Source organism: Microtus pennsylvanicus, chromosome 9, assembly GCF_037038515.1.
Source record: "Microtus pennsylvanicus isolate mMicPen1 chromosome 9, mMicPen1.hap1, whole genome shotgun sequence".
In the NCBI taxonomy this organism is placed as follows: Eukaryota; Metazoa; Chordata; class Mammalia; order Rodentia; family Cricetidae; genus Microtus; species Microtus pennsylvanicus.
The window spans coordinates 50,460,624-50,481,712 of record NC_134587.1 but is presented as its reverse complement, the minus strand read 5'-3'; the positions used below and the strand labels follow the sequence as shown (position 1 = coordinate 50,481,712).

At 53.8% G+C, this 21,089-nt stretch overlaps 1 protein-coding gene across 8 annotated transcripts in view; it reads right to left on the bottom strand.

Annotated features, from left to right (window-relative positions):
• Positions 1-21,089, bottom strand: part of Dab2ip (DAB2 interacting protein) — a 170,658-nt gene that overhangs the window by 106,085 nt on the left and 43,484 nt on the right. The window contains exon 2 of one of the 8 annotated variants that reach the window (XM_075986009.1): positions 6,286-6,401. The exons of 6 other annotated variants lie outside the window; for them this stretch is intronic. In XM_075986009.1, coding sequence (XP_075842124.1) covers positions 6,286-6,401 — 116 coding nt within the window. Of the gene's footprint in view, positions 1-561; positions 818-6,285; positions 6,402-21,089 lie in introns of those variants that run through there. One more of the 8 variants, XM_075986010.1, reaches the window with a different exon arrangement.

The window sequence follows — 21,089 nt, the reverse complement described above, 5'->3', positions numbered from 1 at the left end:
GCAGCCTGAAAACTTTCAGCATCTCTGGCGAAGATCTTATTACTGGAGAGAGGAAAGGCTGTGTATGCCTACCCCGACCCGCCCCCATCTTGATTCACCCCTCCCAAGGACCACTCAGAGGGGCCCCAGGTCCCTGAAAAGGTGGCTCCCTACAGGAAGTTCACCCAGCTGTCCATCCAAAAGGTGCGGGGGAACAATACAGGACTGAAGTAGGCCAAGCTGGAATTCCAGACAGCGGAAACACGCCAAGATCCATTTAGACTACTTTATGGCCTGGGCCCTGGGTAAACTGATGCACAGTCGGATGGGACACGGATCTGAGCGGTGCGGGGGAACTGGATATCAGGCCCCCTTCCTCTTGCACACTAGGGACCCAAGTTCCCCAAGAAGAAGGACCAACAGCAGCTGGGGCAATGAAGATGGGACAGTCACACTAACTCTAGATGAGGGGCCCTCACCCACAGACACAGGCGCATCACCGGTCCTCTGGTGCCCCAGGGCATCCTCTGGTGGTGAGGAGGTAGAGAGGGACTAAGGGTCTGGGGTCGGGGTGGAGCCTACCCCTAGCGGGCCGGGTCCGGCTGCGGGAGCGGCTCCTCTGTCGCTGCAGCCGGGGCCGCCGCAGCAGCCGGTAGTAGTAGGACGGCCTCCCGGTGCTCTTCCTGGCGTTGCCACCCGCGGACATGCTGCCGCCCGCCGGGCACCGGGCCAGGCCTGGGCGCTCACACGGGCCCCATCGGCCGCTCCGGACCGCCCGGCGGGCGCCCCGCACTCTCCCGCGCTCCGGTGCAGCAGCCGCCGAGGCCAAGGCTGCCCGACAAAGTAGCTCCAACTCCTCCTCCTCCGCCTCCCCCGCCCCGCCTAGAGCAGCCGGCCCCTCTGCAGGGGCCCGGGACCCGGAGGCCGGGCTGGCACCCGCCCGGAAAGTCAGTGCGGGCGAAATCCTGGCCTGGAGTCATCGGGGCGCGGCGGCCCAGGAGTGTCCCTGTCCCGCTGGAGGGACCCCAGGAGCATCGTAACTCCGACGCCCGCGCCTTAGACTTCACATCGCATCTGGGGCGCCAGGAGCAAACCATGGCACAGCAGATGCAGTGGTGCATGCATTATCTGCATACACACCAAGGCTAGGCACGTGCAATGAGGGTCCTAGGACGAGGGGTCCCTGATAACTGGCCTGAAACATGGCCAGAAGTGAGCGGGCGTACACAGCTCTGCAGGCACTCCTCAGTCAGGTTGAAAGTCTTCCTTGTCTCTGTTGCCTAAGATACTAAGTTGTTCTTTACATTTATAAGGTAGTCCCGTCTTATAAAAAATACTGCTTTCATAGCATTGGGATTATTTTGTGTATTTCAAGCACACATAAAGAATAAACGGCACACCTGTGTAACCAGAAGGTTATGCCATTTTGCCCCATCCCCCCAAATAAATCCCCAGGGGTGTCTGAATTTTTCCTCCCCTCCGACATTTTTAGTAGCACTAGTGAGGCTGAAGGCAGGAAGATCCCAGACTCAAGGTGGAGAGCAGAAACTGACACTTGCAAAAGGGAAACATCAGCTGTCTCTATTATCAGAAGCGCTAAGTCCTTTGCAGCTCCAGAAACTTTCCGTGGCTCCCCAGAGCACAACAGCTACAAAGGCAACCATCTCTTTTGTACTGGAAGCGCCAGGAATCCAGCACCAGTCAAACCACCTGCAGCCTCACCCCTACCAGCAGTCCTGCCTTGACCCAGTTTGCTCCGGGCCAGCTCTCAGCCCTCGGTTCTGCTTCTGACCAGTAATCTACCTGCTCCTCCCTCCACCCCCCATTTTCTTTTGGTCTTCCTCCTCTACAGGGAGTCCCTGACCCTCCTGATGACTTAGGTGGCTTCCCTTTCTCTCTCTGTCCCCATAGCAACATGAATCTTTTAAGTTAACCACACCACCTACCAGACTTCCATCCCTTCAAGTACAGAAGGGGAAACTGAGGACCTAAAAAATGTGCACATGCGTACATGTGTTGACTTACGTGTGTGTGTGTGTGTGTGTGTGTGTGTGTGTGATTTGTCTCAGTCACAGAAAGTGTAATGGCACACTGTTGCACGAACTCCCTAAGGAAGTGGAGTGGGCTAGTCACAGGTGGTGCTTGAGGCTGTCTGGAAGCCGGGTAGGGCAGCCTAAGCAGGAATCCAGGCCAGGTTTTTCTCCTCACAGGAGAAGCCCCCATCCTGGCTCCTCAGTCAGGGAGGGAGGGCCTCCAGTGGGGTGGGGGGGTAGATCACAGCTGGAAGCCAGGCGCCTTCCCCGGACCTGGGGGAGGGGGGGCAGTTCTCTAAACGCAGCTGTAGAGATCCCACCGCCTCCAGTCCTCCGGTCTCCCCAGAACACGGGCCCAGACCGGGCCTCCACTACAGTAATGTGCGCCCAGCCATTGGATTCCAGGCCCAGGTGTGGGCAGCCTTCCTTCAGAGCACCTCCCACAAAAGTGGGCTCTCAGCCACCCCGCTACACAGTAGCATTTCTGGGGTGAATGATCTAGTTTTAGAAGTTGAAAGTCCCCACCTGAAAGTCTCAGAGTTCTCTTGACCCATTCTGATCCCTTTGGGCCTGCTCAGCTAGATTCCCTGTAGACTAGGGGAAGGCTGACAGGTGGAGCGCAGGCTCTGGTCTGGCCCCCAGCAGGCAGTAATAGGGATGCTTTTGGTGGCCTTGGAGGAGCAGGACTGAAGTTTAGGACCCCATCTGTAAACTGCAGGATTCCAAAGGTCTGGCCTGATTCTACAGGCCCATGGTGGGTGCTGAGAACGGTGGTAGGGAAGGGGCTCAGAGACAAGGGAAAGGCCTGGCTCCCTGCCACGCCTCTTGTCTCAGTCTTAGACCCAGAAGGCAACAAAAGCTGCTTCTGCAGCCCAGCAGAGCATCTGGAACCAATCCTCCTCCAGAGCCTGCAGCCTCTACCTGGAAAATGGCCTCCTCCTCACTAGCACAGTTTCCCAAACTGAGGGCTGCCACCACCCGCTCCCAGTAGGGAAGCCCTCTGAGATTTCCTCAGACAGACAGGCTTCCCAAGCCCTGATGCAGGAGCTTGGGGGCCTACAGGAAAAGTCTGGATTTGATCTGCCACCCTGACCCACTTCCAGAGGGACACCTGAGTGAGGAAGTGACACACATCTCTCCATCTCCTGGGTGGGGTTTCGAGACTGTAGTCTCCAAATGCCCCAGCTCATAAAGCAGGCATTTTCTAGTACTGTGTAAGGTGTCTGACCCAGTGGCTGCAGATGGAGCCTAGACACGGGCCCTCTCAATAAGTGCCAGGCCAGAAACACGGCTCACCAAATCAGATCTAGTCCCCACCACCATCTTCACCTTCCCTCAAAAGACCCACCAGACGGCTGAGGGCTTGAAGACCTGAGCCAGATCCCTGGAAACCTGTGTTAAGAGGAGAACCAACTAACTCCTGCGAGTTGTTCTCTGACTCCAGGACTGCAGCTGCATGCATGGGTCCACACTCAATAAATAAACGTAAAAGAAGGAAGAGGAAGGAGAAAAAGAATACCAAGTTCATCACAAAGCAGCCATTCCTCTGCCTCCAAAGGCTCTCGTCACTGTCACTTGCCCCATTGATAGAGTGGCTGCCACCTTCAAGGCCAGAAAACCAACAGCAAATCACACTCCACCCACAAGGAAGGAAGGGCTGAGCGCTAAAAGGCCAAGTACACTGTGTACCAGGCCAGGGCCAGGTCTGAAGAGGAACCAGTCCCAGACAGTCCTGAGTAATACTAGGGCACTGAGTTTGAAGGCTAAGCCCGGTGGTGGCAGTGCACACCTTTAATTCCAGCCAGCACTGGGGAAACAGAGGCAGACAGATCTCTGTGAGTTCAAAGCCAGGTCTACAGAGTGAGTTCCAGGCCAGCCAGGACTACACAGAGAAACCCCATTTGGGGGTGGGGAGAGTTTGACAGCAAGCATGTGACCAAATTACCTTCAAAAAACTTGACAATGCCAAGGGAATGCTAGGACGAGTCACTAAGCGCTTCAGTTGACCTGGTTTTCACGCAGAGAACATTTTGCAAGGAAGGAAACTCTGCCACCAAGAATGAGGTGTTGGGGCTGGCAAGCTAAGCTCAACCATCAAGAGCACTGGCCGCTGTTCCAGGGGACCAGGGTTAGATTCCCAGCACCCACAAGATGGCTCCTACAACCATCTGTAACTCTAGTTCAGGTGATCTACTGCCTCCTCAGGCACCAGGCATGTATGTGGCACAGACATTTATGCAGGCACCACGCCCATGCATGGAGAGATGAGAAACTGCAGGGTCACAGCCTGACCCGAGGCTGATGGAGTCTGGGTCTGTAGCAGTTGGCCCACCTTAGCATGTATCCACGGCAGATCCCACCCTCAGCACCCCACACGGTCAATCATTTAATTTCCCGGTGACCCAAGCAGGCAGGTGGTTTACTATTTTTTCCAAAAACAATATTGGAGACAAGAGAGTAAGTTCTTTAAGATCACAGGGCTTCCAGTCGGATCTGAACCCAGGGGATGGATGTTGCAAAGGCCTTAGGGCCGAGTAAGATTTAGCACAAACAGCCTGGGTCTTACCTTCAGAGCTAGCATTTTCCAGGGACAAGAGAAGCCAGGGTAAGGAGGAAGTGAGTTTCTAGCAGTGCCCACCCCGACCTGATACAATGGTGTCTGGAGAGCTCAGACCTGTCAGGTTTCCTGTCTGGACCTGGGTAGGCTGCACTGAGCAGGAAGTCCCTAGCTAGGCAGGCAGCTCTGTATACATCCGCCTCCTCAGCCAGCTCCACCTCTAACCCTTTAGCCTGAGCACTCATGGTTAAGGTCACAGTCTCCCCCTCAGGATGCTGTCTGTCTAACAGGCAATGACGGCTTCCTGCATCCACTGTTTATCCAGAAATGAGGCTGGACCAGGAGCCAGGGATGCAGAGCCTGGTTCAATCCAAAAGTGGAAGGCGCAGACTAACCTTCAAAGGAGTCCTGCTTGGGCACCCTGAGCCAGGCAGGCATCCACAGCATCCCAAACTCCCCTCCCCAAAGCCACCCATACATTTAATGACCTCCTTTGTAGAATGGCTGAGGCGGAGCAGGCAAGACCCCAGGCTGGAAGAACAGCAGCCAGTCAGGTATGGACTTTTGAGCTCCTGCAGACAGTCTGCCTCTGGAAATATGAGTGCCTTCCAAACAAGCCACCCTCACTGACAGAATGGGGTCCTAGGAGAGGACTGGGTCTAACCAGAGCAAAGTGACAGGGTATGTGGCCTCTGTCACTATCTCTGAGCCTGTGGAAGGACTCAGCTGAGCCCACACACCTGCGGTTTTATGGGAATCTAAAAACATTCTCCCAGCTCTAAAGCCCTCCCTAAGCTCCTGCTCCCATCCCAGCCTATTCTCTAGAAACCCAGAGAAGGAAAAATATATTCCTGCTCCTGTCAACAGCCCACTGTTAGCCTATCCAGGGGTACAATTGGAGAGTGGTGGGACCTGGACGAGGTTCCCAAATCCAGCACCCAATCCACAGCCGCTGAGGGTATCCCACCCTCAGCCCTCCCATCAGCAGTGGACCTCATCTGAGTGGAGGAAATGACCTTTCACAGTGGGCAGGAGCCAGGCTGGAGCTTCCCCAGGGGATCCCCTCAGCTAACCAGGCTGCTTCCTTCTCTGGCAGAATCAGTATGCCAGGGTCCCACTTCAGCAACAGCCAGAAGCTCAGGTCCCAGGTCCTAGAGAGGTGAGCTCCACTGCCTACCAGCAGCACTGGCCCTCATTGTTCTCCAGTTCTTGATGCCTGTGCTCCTGTCGGCCCAGATGGCCAGGCCTGAAGGTATGCCCTCTTTCTCTGCTTCTTCCCCATGCCCTGACCCAAAAAGCCTGCCCAGCTCCAGGTGGGCCCCAACACAGCCCTCATGTCCTCTTCTCAGCCCCACCAATGGCCCAGTCTCAGGTCTTCAGCTCCTCCTCTCCACCCCGTGAAGAATGCAGACTGATCTACGACACCCACCAGGCCACCAGAGGAGGTACCAGATGGTCTCAGTGTGAGGTCAGAGCCCTCCTCCTTTCTCAGGCATGCCAGCCTGGTCATCTGTGAACCCTGTAGGCCTGGCACTGGCCTAGGTTCCAAGGGGAGGGGCCTCACTGCTCTCTGCAGAGCCCAGGGAAGAGGATGGCTGACTTAGCCCTGCAGCCGATGCCCGGTAGCCCAGGTGGGATTGCAAGGATTAGAGATAGGCTTCGGAGTAAGAGTTAGCTCACTGGTGCTGGGTGGGAAGGCTGAGGGCCGTATTTCACCTTTCGGGGCCTCCCAGGAGAGCAGCAGAGAAGAGTGGAACGCAGCCTCAGTGGGTTTCTTGAGAGGAGATCCCAGCACCAGCGCAGACTCAAGTTTGGGAGAGGTGGTGGCAGCCCTGGAAAGAGGTAGAGGAACCCACCTGACCCACAGTCAGAGAAAACTGAGGAGAAATCCTGGAAGACTGTAGGGAGGAGGCGTCACAGGCACGGAGCTAGAAGGCTATATAGGAGTCAACAAGGGAGACAGCAGGGTGTATTCTGAGAGGGGAAACAGCATAAGGAAAGGGACACGGGACATGGAGCCACCAGTGTGGACAGTTGCAGAGCTGAAGCAGGAGCAAAGGGTGAGCTGGGGACTCAGGGGCAGGCCTGGGTGTGTAAAGGAGGAAATCAAGATCAGAGACAGGGAGAGGCTGCCCTGGGGCTCGACTTGAGGCTTAGTTCTATCAGAAGGCTGGGTTACTACTAATAAATCAAAGGCCCTCTCTGGTCCTCACTCTGCAACCATGAAAGGGCTGGGTCTCATGCTGTAAGCCTGCAGGTGCGTGGCTGGGTTGAGGTGCTCACTCCGGGTACACTTCGGGGTCCCAGCATCACTAAACCTAAATCTGCGGGCAGTGTTGGGGGGGGTTGAATTTTTTTTTTGGAAGGAGTAAGGACTAAATCTAGGTCTTTGGGAATGCTATGTCCAAGAGCTCTATGAACAAGCAAGAACTCCAGCCCACTATTTACTTTTTCCACCCTAAAATTCTAGGTAGTCTGGCTATGCAGCATAAGGTTGCCTCAAACTTAGAATCCCCAGCCTCGACCCTAAGCACTGGCAAGCCAACGCAGTTGGCCCCAGGCCCTTTGCAGAGCTGCCTCAGCCAACTCATTCACAATCTGAACCCTGCACCACACATTCGGAGCCCTTGCATGACCACCTGAGCCCAGGTCACTCTGCCGTGGTCTTCCTGAGATGTACTTCTGTTCTGATTTATTTCCTTCAACTTTCAGACCTCCTGAAACCCTTTTATTTGTGTATTTGAGTGTTTCCTAGTTGTTCCCCTCCAAACCTTAACAGCCAGGTCCCAGTGCAGACAGAGCTTAGTGTTTCATGAATGTGGTAAGGGAAGGAAGCCAGGCTCGAAGCTGGTATTCTCAGGACAGCCATGGGCTCAGGGGTAACCGACTTTGCCTCTCTTCTCAAGATCTGGGTTTTCTTCCAGGTGACATGTGGCTGGCGTGCTGGAGGGATTATGTTCCCAAGGCAGCCTGGGGTTCGTCAGGCCAGGGTACGCTCCTGACTCTTCGCAAGAATGATTGAAAGTCAGCACTTAGGAATGAATGAATGAATGAATGAATGAATGAATGAATGAATGCCTTTCCTTTGCCATCTGCCTTTGATCAAGTCTCTGGCCACAGATCGTGCCTCCTGGTTGGCCTGGGTACGCCGCTAGGGCCTCGAACAATGAGTTTCTGTGCTCGGTCCCACGAGGGAAGCGGGAGCCACTGGAGGAGAAGAAGCAGGAGCCTGGGGACCACCTGACCTCACAGCTGGCACCCTAAGGCCACGGAGGAGTGAAATGCAGCTTCTGCCTCCTTCACCCCTCAAGGCCCCTGAGAGTGAGAACAATGAACCCTGCCACCACCCTGGGAACAGCATTTGGCCTGGAAATTCTACCAGGAGCAAGAGGAAGGGCTGGGGCCCTACAGTTTCAGCGCCTGCTCAAACAGGAAGGAGCAGAAGGTTTGGGGCCAAGGAAAACAAGTTCAAGGTCACCCTGGAACTAGCAAGTCCGCAGCTAAGCCTTGTGCATCCCCAGATGAATCTTTCTGTTGATTAACGGTCAGCGCACGTGAATGGGAAGAGAGTGTGGCCAGGACCACCCACTAGGCATGACAGAAAGTAAAATTTGTCCAGCCTCCTCTGTCAAGCCTGGCAGACAAGGAACTCACTACTTTACAGGACCAGTCCCTGGCCTTTCTCCCAGAATTGTGTTCCACACGTAAGAACTGAAAAATGTTTTGGGGACCTCCCCACCCTATAACCAGGGTGCAGGTCTGGGGACTACCCAGGGTCCTCCCCCTTCCCAGCAACAGGCTAGTGCTGCAGGCTCCCCAAGGAGCAGTCAGTGGTAGACATCGCAGGTCCCTCTTGACTACAATGCTGAGGCAGGGGACTGACCTCTGGCTGGCCCTCTCCAAGAGCCCGGAAGATATAAGCAAGAGTCCTGACACGGTCTCAGTGCCACTGAGTCCCTTCGCACTCTGCACCAGGGACATCCTGGGACATAGAGGCCTCAGCATAGCCCCCTGAACACCTTGGCCCCTCCTCGTCCCTACCGTCCTTGCCCCAGGAAGATGGACGGTAATGCCGGAACTTTCTGACCTGCACCCTCTGGCCTTGGTTTAGTGAGGCCCCCTGTTGGTTCCACTTAAACTGGCTTCCATGCATACACATCTCCCTCCACTCCCAGCCTACAAGCTCTTCCAAGGTCCAGCCAGGCCAGCAACTACTCAGCAGCCAGGACCCATTGGCTAGTGCATCCCTTGTCAGGGGAAGCACCCCGTCAAAGTCTTTGTCTTGTACCTAAGCCTGGGGCTTTTAGATGGTCTGGGGTGTGTATTAGAATGGCAGGTTCCCAGGCCCACCTTAGAGTCTGGGTTAGCTAGCCTGGAGAAGGGACTCACTCTGTGGAGTGAGGACTTCCTGAAGCTCCCAGAGACCCTGCCTCATCATTCAAGCACCAAGAGTACAGATATAAGCCCCCATGCTGGGCTATGCTGGGCACTTCTGCAGCAGGAGATGGGCCCGTGGATGGTTCTGAAGGTCACACCTATCGTCCTCGTAGACTCTGTGTGGAGCTCCCAACAGAAATGATCATACAGTCTGTTCCCCACATCGTCACCCATGTGCCTCACAGCGTACAAGACGATGTGAGGCCCAGAACAGTTTGCAGAGTTACCCTACTGACACCCCAGGTTCCCCAAAAGTGGTTTGGAGTAAGGGGCCCGGCAGGTCAGCTCAGGTCAGGAAGCACCCTGACTGGCCCCTTTGTCCTGGTCTCTGTGTTCCCTGACTTGACCAGGTCCTGGGCTGATATCCCCTTACGCCTCTGATAGGCACGGTATCCCTTACCAGACTAAGAGAGGCACAGTCTCATCCAAGACAGCACTGTCAAGCTTGGCCATGAACTCCAGTCACCCTCCCCCTGTGCTGAACACAGCTGGCACTAGAGGTCAGGCCCAGAGGGGTGGCATGAACAGGGTCACATGGCCCCCACTTACGAATGCAATAGAGGACTCGATCTCTGCCAGACAGTGTTCGTTCATTCAGTGACCACTTATAAAGCCCTCTGGAGTGGGCACGAGGACTGTCAGCCACAGGCACAGCGTTGGTGAGTAATAAAGACCCGGGCTCTACAGCCTGCCCCCTGTAGAGCCCCATGCTGTTCCAGTGTTTATCACTGTTCCCAGGTTACTAAGCTGCTGACTGACGACCAAGGGCAAAGGAAGCGGAGCTGTGTACAAATCCAGTGTCTTTTAGCAACAAGGCTGAGGGCCAGATCTGGTCCTAGCCAGGCCAGTGGGCATCACCAGTCTCTACTCCTCACCTCCCCCACTTCCTAGACTCGCCAGTCCCAGTGCGCATCAGCCTCTCTGCAGTCTCCTGTGACCCAGGATACAATCTCCAGCATCCAGAATGTCCAGCCGCCTCCATCTTCACAAGCATCATTCAGGGCTGTGGAGCCACTGCGTCTAGCTCTGGAGAGCCCACAGCACTCAGCTGTCCCCCGACACACACATGCTCTCTCACGTCTAGAGTCCACTTTGATTTAGCAAGCATCCTCCCGGGCCTGCTGGGGCCTCTCTTCTGACACACCTCTCTTAAGCTGCCTGATCGACCCCACTCACCCGTCCTTTCCACCTTTGCAAGCTCTGAACTCCACCCTCTCTCCCAGGGGATACTCCTTCTCAATGCACTGTGCAGTGAGACTCATCGCACACCTGTCTCCGCTGGCACAAGGGACTCTTCCTGAGGGCCAAGTCCCTGTCTGCCTGGCTCATCACCTGGCAACCTCACAAGCCAGTGCTGAGAGTTATATGGCCAATGTCAATTAGGAGGTGGGTGGGCCAAAGCACTGTGTACATGTGTACACACATGTGGGTGTACTCTGAGTATATGGAAAAACACTGGGTACATGTGTGCACATGTGTGTACTCTGAGTATACGGAAAAGCACTGTGTACATGTGCACACACGTGTGTATACTCTGGAGTATACAAAAAGCACTGGGTACATGTGCACACATGTGTGTACTCTGAGTATACAAAAAAGCACTGGGCACATGTGTGCACATGTGTGTGTACTCTGGAGTATACAAAAAAGCACTGACTACATGTGTGCACACGTGTGTGTACTCTGAGTATACAGAAAAGCACTGACTACATGTGTGCACACGTGTGTGTACTCTGAGTATACAGAAAAGCACTGGGTACATGTGTGCACACATGTGTGTACTCTGGAGGCCCTCAGACCTCCAGCCCTGGCATCATGACCCTTCCAAGCTGTTGGCAAAGCAGATCAGAGGCCCTGCATCTCCGCCGCAGAGCAGAAACGATTCGTCTTCCCCCCAGCCCATGCTTCACAACCCATCGATGGCTTTCACTTCCCCGCTAGCTTTCACGGGAGCGGTGCCTTTCTGCCATTTAATAATGCATTTGACTCACTGCTTCTCTCCCAGGAGAAAACCAAGACTTGGCTCCCACTCCACACAGGCCGTGTGTCACTCAGGAACTCATTAAAGCCTGAACCTTGAACCTCACATTTAAGCTCAGCCACCGCTCTCACCTCCCTCTCGCCTTCATCTGTAGGCTGGGAAGTGCTGGTGCCCTGGTGCCTTTCAAGGCTTGTTCTGAGGCAGGAGTCACCTCCGGTCCTTCTGGCACCCAACCCCACATACGCCAACGTTCAAAGTTGACTTTATATGTCACAGGACTGTCTCCTTTCATGTTCACCAAAACCTTTAGAAGCCAAAGGGCACTGAAACCATTGACAGAGAAACAAGGCCTTGGCCACTGGGAGCCTCCCTTAGGCTGCATTGCAAGCTGGTGGTGGCTTCCAGGGAGTGGGGGCTGCAGGGAGCATAGGGTTCCTCGCTGACCTGTGCAGGCAGAGGAAGCCCAGAGAGTTAGGTGCTGGCAGCCTGAGAGCCACAGTCTCACCTCCTGTGAGACTAAGCCCCCTCCTGTGGGCTAAGTCCCCTGACTTAATGGCTGGATTCACAATTCTGCTCCACAGACAGGCTTCCTCCCAGGACTATCACATGACTGGATGAGGCACCATGTGGGAAGCTGCCTTGTAAACTAGCCAGTCCCAGTGCACGTCATTTTTGCATGTCAGAACAGTGGACTCAGGGAGCCCTGGCAGCCCCAGGTGACATATGACCCAAAAGCTCAGACCCAGGCAGAAGATGAGACCCCCCCCCCAAACCACAAGCAGCTCCCTCACCGGACACCAGCACCCTGCTTGGTACAGCCACTCCAGTGGCCTGGGCCAGGCCCCCTCTGCCAGCCACCCCCTCCCCTCCCCCTCCCTCTCTGTGAAGTTTCTGCTTCTACTTTATAGTTTCCGTGGCAACCACCTCTGGTTTTGATTGTTTTCCTCTCCTCTGTCACTCTGGCATCTTAGGATCAAGGCAGAACGAGAATGAGTGGGGCAGGAGGCCTGGCCTAGAGCAAGAGCATACGGCAAGATGCAGGGTTGGGATGACCTCTGACCTGAGGGCAGTCCTTGAGAGGACTCTCAGAAGAGCCTGTACTGTGCAGTGGACCCGCTAAGGTGTCTCCGCCCACGGGACACCCTTCCCTCACCAAGGCCACATTCCAAAGTCCCCGCTCACGGAAGTCTTTACTGACACCCCGTCAGGGTGATGCCACCATGCTACCGTCCTGGGAGTGCCTGCCTGCTCTTCACTGTCCTGACCGCTCTTTCAGAGCCACGGGCAAGGCTAACAGTTCCTCCCTTCCCTCTCTCCTCTCTGGGGCTCGGCAGGAACCAGCGCACAGTAGGTCCTCAGAAGGCAGCCCCAAGCCTGAGGATTCCCATCCCGCTTCAGTCAACACTAGGTGAAGTGAGACTCAAGTGAGTTTGGGGGCTGAGAGAGCCTGGCATATTCTCTAGGTCTGTGTGGACTCCGGTATTATTTTTAGTCCCTGAGCCAGGGCCATCTAGTGAGCAGCCCAGAGGCTCCTTGACCCACTCTCACAGTGGCTCTCTTTCTCCACCTGCTGACCTCCTGAGGCATTGATGCCAGCCTGCAGACAGCTCAGGAGCAAGGCCCAGCCTTGCACACAAGCCACCTCTCCAACCCCTCCCACTCACAGGCACAGTGTACACATGGATACATACACACGCACACAGTGTGCATTCATACTCAAATGCACGCGTAGGCACCCGTGTATGGGCACAGTGACTAACATGCCAGGACCCAGGGCTTCACTGGAGCCTGATGTGCCCTCTCTTGGGAGGGACGGCAGTCTGGCGCTCTAAGGCTTCCAAAAGCACCAGCAGAAGTGCAGCCATCAGGGAGGCATGGACAGGAACAGCGGTGCCCTCTTGGCCTGACCTGGCATGAGGATGTCCTTAGTCTTCTTAGGTTGTCACTGTTTCCTTCCTCCCGGGTGTCCTATACCCCACACCCACCAGCAAGGGGCCTCCCTCCTTTCCCTACGGAGCTGATGGTGCACCCCACCTTCTGCCAGCCCAGACCTGCACGTCACTCCGAATGGCTCACCTGCCCAGGCTTGTGCTAGGACAGGTGTGGCCGGTGACAATGCACAAGGCTGCCCAGGGCCACGGTATCTTATTGTGGGGTTCCTGTGCCAAAGGCCATATCACCCCTCTGAAGACCTACCATGGCAGGTGCTGCTGGGCCCAGAGAGAAGGGTAAAACCCCAAACCTGAGCCCTCATAAAGCCATAACCAGTCACGGCCTCTGCCCCACACTGCTGCCCCCACCCCCTCTTCTCATAGCTCAGTGCTCCAGGGTCACCACAACTGCTGTTGGGAAGCTGAGCTTTTAGCATCTACCCTGAGGTGTATGGGGGCAATTCCCAGGAACTGGTACTTGAAAGCCCAAGTCTAAAAAGGGTCACTATGTGTCCCCAAGAGGGCTTCAATACAGTCCCTGTCCCTAGAGAGCCGATAATTTAGTGAAGTGTGTGTACTCCCCCAGGGGCATGAAGACAGGGGCTGCAGCTAAGGAAGAGAAGACATTCAGGAGGTAATCCAGGAAGGCTTCCCAGAGGAGGTAGCAGCTGGGCTACCTGGCTGTTGTGGGGTATAAGGTGAGCCCACTGAGTTTCGTGGACAGGTTTTGATGCAGCCCAGGCAAGCTTCCAATTTACTATGTAGCTGAGGAGACCCTCAAAACTCTGACTTTTCAGTCTCTAATTCTTGAGTGCTGGGAAGGTATGTGCTACTACGCCTGATTTTATTCAGTACTGGGGAGGGAACTCGGAGCCCCCACACATAAGGCAAGCACTCTATGAACTGAACCACATCCCCAAGCCAGGACTGAGGTCAACTGAAGCCTGCCGGCAACAGCTCCCTTCCAGCTATAAAGAGGGTTTGGGGCATTCGCTGAGTCTTTTAGGCACAGAATGAGGCACTTTCAGGCCAGGTCCTGAGGTCACCTCTGTCATGGCAGTGCCCAGGGGTGCCACAGTGGGGTAGAGTCTGCCAGGTCTTGAACTCCTACAGGAAAGAACGTCTTTGAGCTACCTGCACAACCTACCCCAGTGTGTTTCACAGCACCCTGCAGTCAGCCAGGAAGTTCTTCCCCCTATCTAACCTACATCTCTCTTGCTGAAATGTACACCCACCTTGCTGTGGAGACAGGAATAACAAAGGCCAGAGGCTGAGCCTTACTGGTTGTTTGGAGAGCAGAGAAGGTAGCGGGAGGGTGGGGGGAAGTCGGTGGGCAGAGACACAGCCCCTGGCGCTGAGGAGAATGGACAAGGCGCTCTTTGTGTGCATGATTAATTTACAGGCCTGGGGAGGGCCACAGGAGCGTCCTGCACAGCCCGGGAGGCTTCCCTGACCCAGTTTAGAAGCTGTGTTTATTGTGTTGCTCCTGTCAAACCTTCCCGGCGAGGTCTCTATTCCCAGCGTGCCCATGAATTTTCCGGGGGTTTAATCGTACACAATCTGAGAACGATTTATTAAGAAGATTAAAACCCCCAAATATGCTTCTGCATGGTCTACGAAACGTGGCAAATTGATGGTCGGCCATGGGCAGACTTCCTTCGGCAGACAGATCCCGCTGCAGAGCTGTGGGAGCAGGGAGAGGTGTGGGGTGTGGGCCCCCAGGCAGAGGAGTCTAGGGCGACAGTGTGGGCTAGGATGCAGTCACGTGGTAGTGTGCTTGCCGAGCATGCCTAGACCCTGGTCCCATTCCAGCACCAAATCAGCCACACAAAGTGTGAGGCCAGCATGGGCTATATGAGACCCTTACCCAAAAAATAAAACAAAAAAAGAACTCCAGAACCCTAGAGAGTGGGCAGTGCCGAGAGTTGGGCCCTGGATTCAAAGATCTCGCAGCCACTGTGCCCACTGTTCCTCTTCCACGCAGCTCCCTGGGCCACTCAACCCTCCTTCTAGAGTGGAGCTCTTTGTGTCCCATTCTGAGCCCTTCTTTCCCCACCCGACCCTGAGGTCTCCTGGAGGAGGTCGGGGCTAGGTCCTCCTACCAGGGAGGGACTTTTCATTCCCACCCTTCCTGGGATGTGGACCAGGGCAGGCCTCACTGGAGCAAAGCTGAAGAGAAGAGAGGAATGAGGAGTCCCAGCCGCTCCTTGGAGGCTCAGGGAAGATGGCTCCTGGGGACCTGAGCTGACTGCACAGCCCTGCAAGCCACTTCCATCCAGACTTTGTTAAACTCCATGCATAACTCATGTGCCTAGGCCAGGAAACAAAGACTGGCAGGGCTGGGGTTCAAACCCAGAGTCTACCCCAGCATGTAAGTCTGAGCCTCTGGATCTCCCACCTTGGTCCTTAGCTGCGATGCCTCTGTTTCCATGACGACTCTTGGTGTGCTCAGATCCACTCTCCACATCCCTCAGCTAGCCTCCAGCCTCAGTATCTCAAAACCTGTTGTTTTTCAGGTCTGATCTTGAACCCAAACTGACGTTCCAAAAGCCTGATACTCAGGCTGCCAGCCTGGGCCCACACGGGACCCACTCCCCTCTGTGTTTTCTCTATGGTCTTTTCTGGAGCCGCCTGCTCGCTGGACTCTAGTTCCTTTTTAAAATAAGCTTATTTTCCCTGTTTCTTATTTCCAAGTTCTCAAGATCTACATTCAATGCCATCTCCAAAAAGCCTTCCCAGGATGGAAAATCAACTTACTGCAGGAGAGGGGCTCTCCCTGATCGAGCCTATGCCCCACCCCACCCCCACCCCAGACGCTCCTGGAAGACAGGCTGTCACTGTTAGGTGCAGGAAGCAAGAGTACTTGCCCACTGTGGTCTACCTGAAGAGACTGTTAGTCCCTGATAGTAAGGATGACCAGAGCAGCCTGTGCCAGCCTGTGGACCCTCTTCCCTGGTCACAGTGAGAATCCTTCGTCTTTACCCCTGCTGTGGAGGAGTCCCTGATAAAGCCTATCAACCTCTTTATAGAGAAACCTATTTAAAATGCATAAGATATGGATCTCTGTGAGTTCGAGGCCAGTCTGGTCTACAGAGTTAGTTCTGGGACAGTCAGGACTGTTTCACAAAGAAACCTTGTCTCAAAAAGCTGTCCCCTCTCCCCCCGAAAAAAGGCACAACGTAAACCATGGGGGCCAGGGACTGTGGGATGGTTCCATGGGTATAAATATCAAGACTGAGAACCTGAGTTCTGATCCCCAGAGGCCATGTCAAAGCAGGGTGCAGCAATGCAAGCACACACTTTTGTGATCTCAGCACCTCTATAAGGTAGGAGAGAAGAGACAAGACTGCGTAGAACTCCCCAGTCACTGAGCCTGCAGCCAAGAGACCCTAAAATGTGCTTATCGAGTTAGTCAAGAAGGAAAGGTGAGAACCCCACCCACACTATCCTTTGATCCCACAAGCGGGCCGGGGCACATGGGCACCCATACCACCTCCCACATAAACAAATACAAATAAGCACACATACCATACACACAAACACACACCATACACTCACACCACACACACTCTCCCCCATACACACACACACACACACACACACAAATAATAAGAGTACACTGGACTAGAAAGGAAAACAATGGCACTACAATGTGCTTATCAAGTACTCTCTAGAACACTGTAGTGATTTGTGCTTTTTTTATCTGCGCCTGCAATCCTGAGATCTAGAGCTAATAACGACTGTCATTTTGAGGTGTGATGAGCAAAAACAGTATTATTTCAAGATATCCACAGCTACCCTATAACACAGAAGCGGTGATTTCTACAGAATCACTGCATGGAGAATGCTAGGGCGGCTTATCGCCTACAACGATAATTGAAGGGATTGCCGTGTATAATTGTAATTAGAGGTTAGGGGAATGAAGGCGGGGTAGGAATCTTTTCCCCTGCTCCAGAGTCTAGTGCTCTGGAACTCATGCAGAGACTTGGGCTGAGAGCCCTGAGGTGGCATGTGGAGTGGGGGTGGACTTGTCCTGGACCAGATTCTGGCTGTGTGACGTGGAAGCCTCTGTCTCTGCTCTACCACTGTGGTCCCAGCACCAAGCACCCAAGCCTTGTTCCTGGTATGGCTGCCCTCGTGGTTGCCAAAGTCCCCCAATGACTCAGGCTTGACTGAAGATGGGCAAAATCATCCCTTGGAGAAGCTTTGCCTGGACAGTCCCTGCCACTCCTCAGGGAACTTGTTTTATGTCCCAAAAGAACAAGGCTGACAGGGAATAAATTGCCAGGGAAGACTGGAGTGGAGTGGGCTCCGACTGTCTGCACGGCGCCCGCCCAGCCGTCCCGATGTACCCACTGCTGTCTGCCCTGTGGAGAGAGGAACGCACCATCAATTACCAGGGGAGAAAGGGCGCCATGAGGACGCGCCCAAGCACTGCACAGGGAGCAAGTCCCTGGCTGTCAGGCTCTCCTCTTTGATGACAGCAGGGTCACTTTCCAATGTGGGGGGAAGAGAAGCGCGGGGGGGGGGGGAGCTTGCTCACATCTCTGAGGAGATGCTCTTCAGAGACAGCCTTCTCCAAGGAAGGGACATCTACAGGTCACGTCCCCCTCCCCAGACACACCTTGAGCCTGTTTTGAATACAAGAGCTGTCCTAGGGATGCATCTCTGGTTCGTGCACACCCCACCGCCCACTCTAGCCACACCCACAGCCCCCTCTAGCCACACCCACAGTCCACTGTAGCCACACCCCACAGCCCGGTCTAGCCACACCCACAGCCCCCTCTAGCCACACCCACAGTCCACTGTAGCCACACCCACAGTCCACTGTAGTCACACCCACAGCCCCCTCTAGCCACACCCCATAGCCCACTCTAGCCACACCCACAAGGCCACTCCAGCCATCACTCCGGCCCAGGTAATTTACACTGACTTCACGCCACCTTCACAGAAGCTACCTAATATAACTCTCTCTCAAGCAGCCCTCCTACTAGGCCTAAGGAGGACACTACAATTGTCACGTTGTTAAGATACAGGACTAGAGAGGGAATGTGTCTGGCTTAAGGAGGCACAGATGACCACTGACAGGGTCAGGTCAAAGCCTAGTTGATCTGACTTCAAATACAGACAGCCAGAGTGTCCAAAGGTCCCCGTCCACAGTCCTGCCAAGGGTCTCCTTGGAACCTAGAGACCTGGGTTTTCATCCCCATGCTTCCCACCAGCCCTATTCCTGCCTGCTCCAGAGCACAGCCCCTGGTCCTTATCCTCACAGCAGGATCTTTCAGAACTTCCTGCCAGTCAGCAGCACTCCATCTTCTTACCCGCGGCCAGACCCAGGCACCCTGCAGGTACATCTTCAAGTCTAAAGTACGTTCCTGCTGTAGAGCTAGATGCCCCCCATCCATTTCACGCCGGGTCCGATTCCTATCATCCTTAGGCAGGAATATCTCTCTTGAACGGGAAGGGGTTCACCTAGACCAGACCACCCTGGTGCCCAAGCAGGCTCAGCAATGTCCAGAGTCTCAGCCCAGCTGGAGCTCCCCTGCAGCCACACAGGTCTCCAGAAGAGCACGGAAGGGCCAGGCTCAAGGCCAGGAAGATGTTCAGTGGGTAAAAGAACTTGGGGCCAACCAAGCCTGACAGCCTGAGTTTGATCCCCAGAGCCCACATGATCCTTGGAACCCACATGGTAGAAGGAAAGAATCAACGCCTGAAAGTTGTTCTCTAACCCCCACATGTATGCCATGGCATGCACACACGTATGTGCACATACAAAATAAAATCAAAAAGTAATGGGTGGAGGCAGGCGTAAGTTTAAGTTGCAAGAACTTCTACTCCAGACACACTGCAGGATTATGATCAGGGTCATTCCCGGTGACTTCCCCACAGTGGCCAATCTCCTAGCAATGTGCTTCCTCCAGACAGTGGGACACCAATACTGAGACTGATGAGACCCAGAAAGAAGACCCCTGAAACAGTAGGAGGCTCAGGACCACTTATCAAACTCTGGCTGCCGGTGCACAGACCACAGACACAGGCAGCGAGAAAGAGAGTTCCATGTCCAAACTCTCCGGAAGAGCTCTGGAGACGGGAAGAGGTCTCCAAAATGTCTTCCTGAGCAAAACGTAAAACTTGCTGGAAGTTAAAATGATTATTCCTTAGAAACTTTAAGAGGCACAGCTTCCTTTTTTTAAAAAAATATTTCTTGTGGTCTATTTAACTTTATTTTATGTGCATTGGTGGGAAGGTGTCAGATCCCCTGCAACTGGATCTCCAGTTGTGAGCTGACATGTGGGTGCTGGGAATTGAACCCAGGTCCTCTGAAAGAGCAGTCAGTGCTCTTAACCACTGAGCCATCTCTCCAGCCCTGAGGCACAGCTTCTTATGGCTTTATGTGTCCATGAACTTGTGAGACAGCATGAAGAAAAGCACTCTCAAACGCCTCTCCCATGGGAGGGGTTCTGCTTGCAGGCTCCACCACCCAAGTCCTCTCCAGGCCTGATCAGCTGTGCTTGAGACTGTGCCCAATGATTCTCATTCAGAACCCACAGCAGTCAGAATGGCTTCAGCCTCCATGATAAGCAAACAGGCAAATGTTAAAATCCACAGAAGAAAGACAAGTAAAATCCATAAAATATGTAACTCCAAGAGCTGGACACTTGGTACAGGCCTTTAACCCCAACAGTCACAAAGTTGGGATAGGTGGAGCACTATTAATTATGAGTTCAAGGTCTGGGCTACACAGTGAAACCCTGTCTCAAAAACACCAAAGGGGAGGGAAGAAAAAAGTCAAATAAGGGCTGGAGAGATGGCTCAGAGGTTAAGAGCATTGCCTGCTCTTCCAAAGGTCCTGAGTTCAATTCCCGGCAACCACATGGTGGCTCACAACCATCTGTAATGGGGTCTGGTGCCCTCTTCTGGCCTGCAGGCATACACACAGACAAAATATTGTATACATAATAAATAAATAAATATTAAAAAAAAGAAAAAGAAAAAAGTCAAATAAAAATTCCTCAGGTAAGCTCTCACAAACGTGTGTAGATGTGTAAGGACACCTACGTGCTCCTGTGCGTGGTGACAGGGATAACAGTGACTAGTATCCAGTGACTATTAGGGTCACTCCTAAGGAGGGACACTGACCAGAGCAAGAAGTAAGGGTGCAGGAGCCCATACACAGCAAGGCGAAATGCACACTGGGTCTCAGGACAGACCTCGGGATGGAGTTAAACAAGAGGCAGACTTGGTTCCCATTTCACAATGTTTATCTTTTCCAGTTCTGGGGGTTAAGTGTGGGGTTCTGTGCCTGTTAGACAAGAGCTCTACCAGTGCCCATACCCCAGCCCAGTCTGCAATGTTTGCTTTGATTTTAAATACATAAGTCCTGGAATATGCTATTTTTATATACCAGAAACCAGATTATGACGGGGGAAGCTTAGGGTGGGTGAGGCTACGCATGGGGAGGGCAGCGAAGAACGCGTTTCATACTCTTGGCTCATTTTTCTTGGGAACCTAAAATTGCTATAAAAAGTAAAATCTATTAAAAGAAAAAAGAACTGAAAATCTTTAGAAATTAAAAACACAAGACAACATTGTCCCCAAAGTCAGGGCTGCTGGGTTGAGTCTCCAGAGGCGGGACTTAGCATTCTTTGGCAAGCCCCAAATTCCAGCCTGATTCAACCTTGGAGACGAACAGGAAATTGGAACCTTATCCCAAAGCTGGGTCTCCCTGGAAAGCTGTTTGGGGTATTTTCATTTCTTGTCCAACCAGAGCGTCTCACACCTTCATGTGAAGCTGTTCCAACGCCATTCAGAAGCCCCGAAGCACAGGCCATCTGAGCAGAGAGTGTTCCGCTTACGGATCTCTGCAGTTTATGGAACCCACCAGCGCCTAGCACAAGGCAGGAGCTCATTAAATATGGACAGAGCCAATGGGCGCCCTTCAGTTCACAGGAGTAATCTCAAAGCCCTGAAACCCTGTCTAGACAGCTCCCTGGGTCACTCATCCAGCCTTGAATTATCATTCCCCTCGCTCACCTTCACAGCTTCTGAGCCTACACTCTGATTGAGGCCACCAGCCTCATAGCCCAGTTTGCTTACACACACACACACACACTTGCCCTGCCACTACAGCCCCCAATGGACAACACACTCGTCAGGAATCCCAGTTAAGA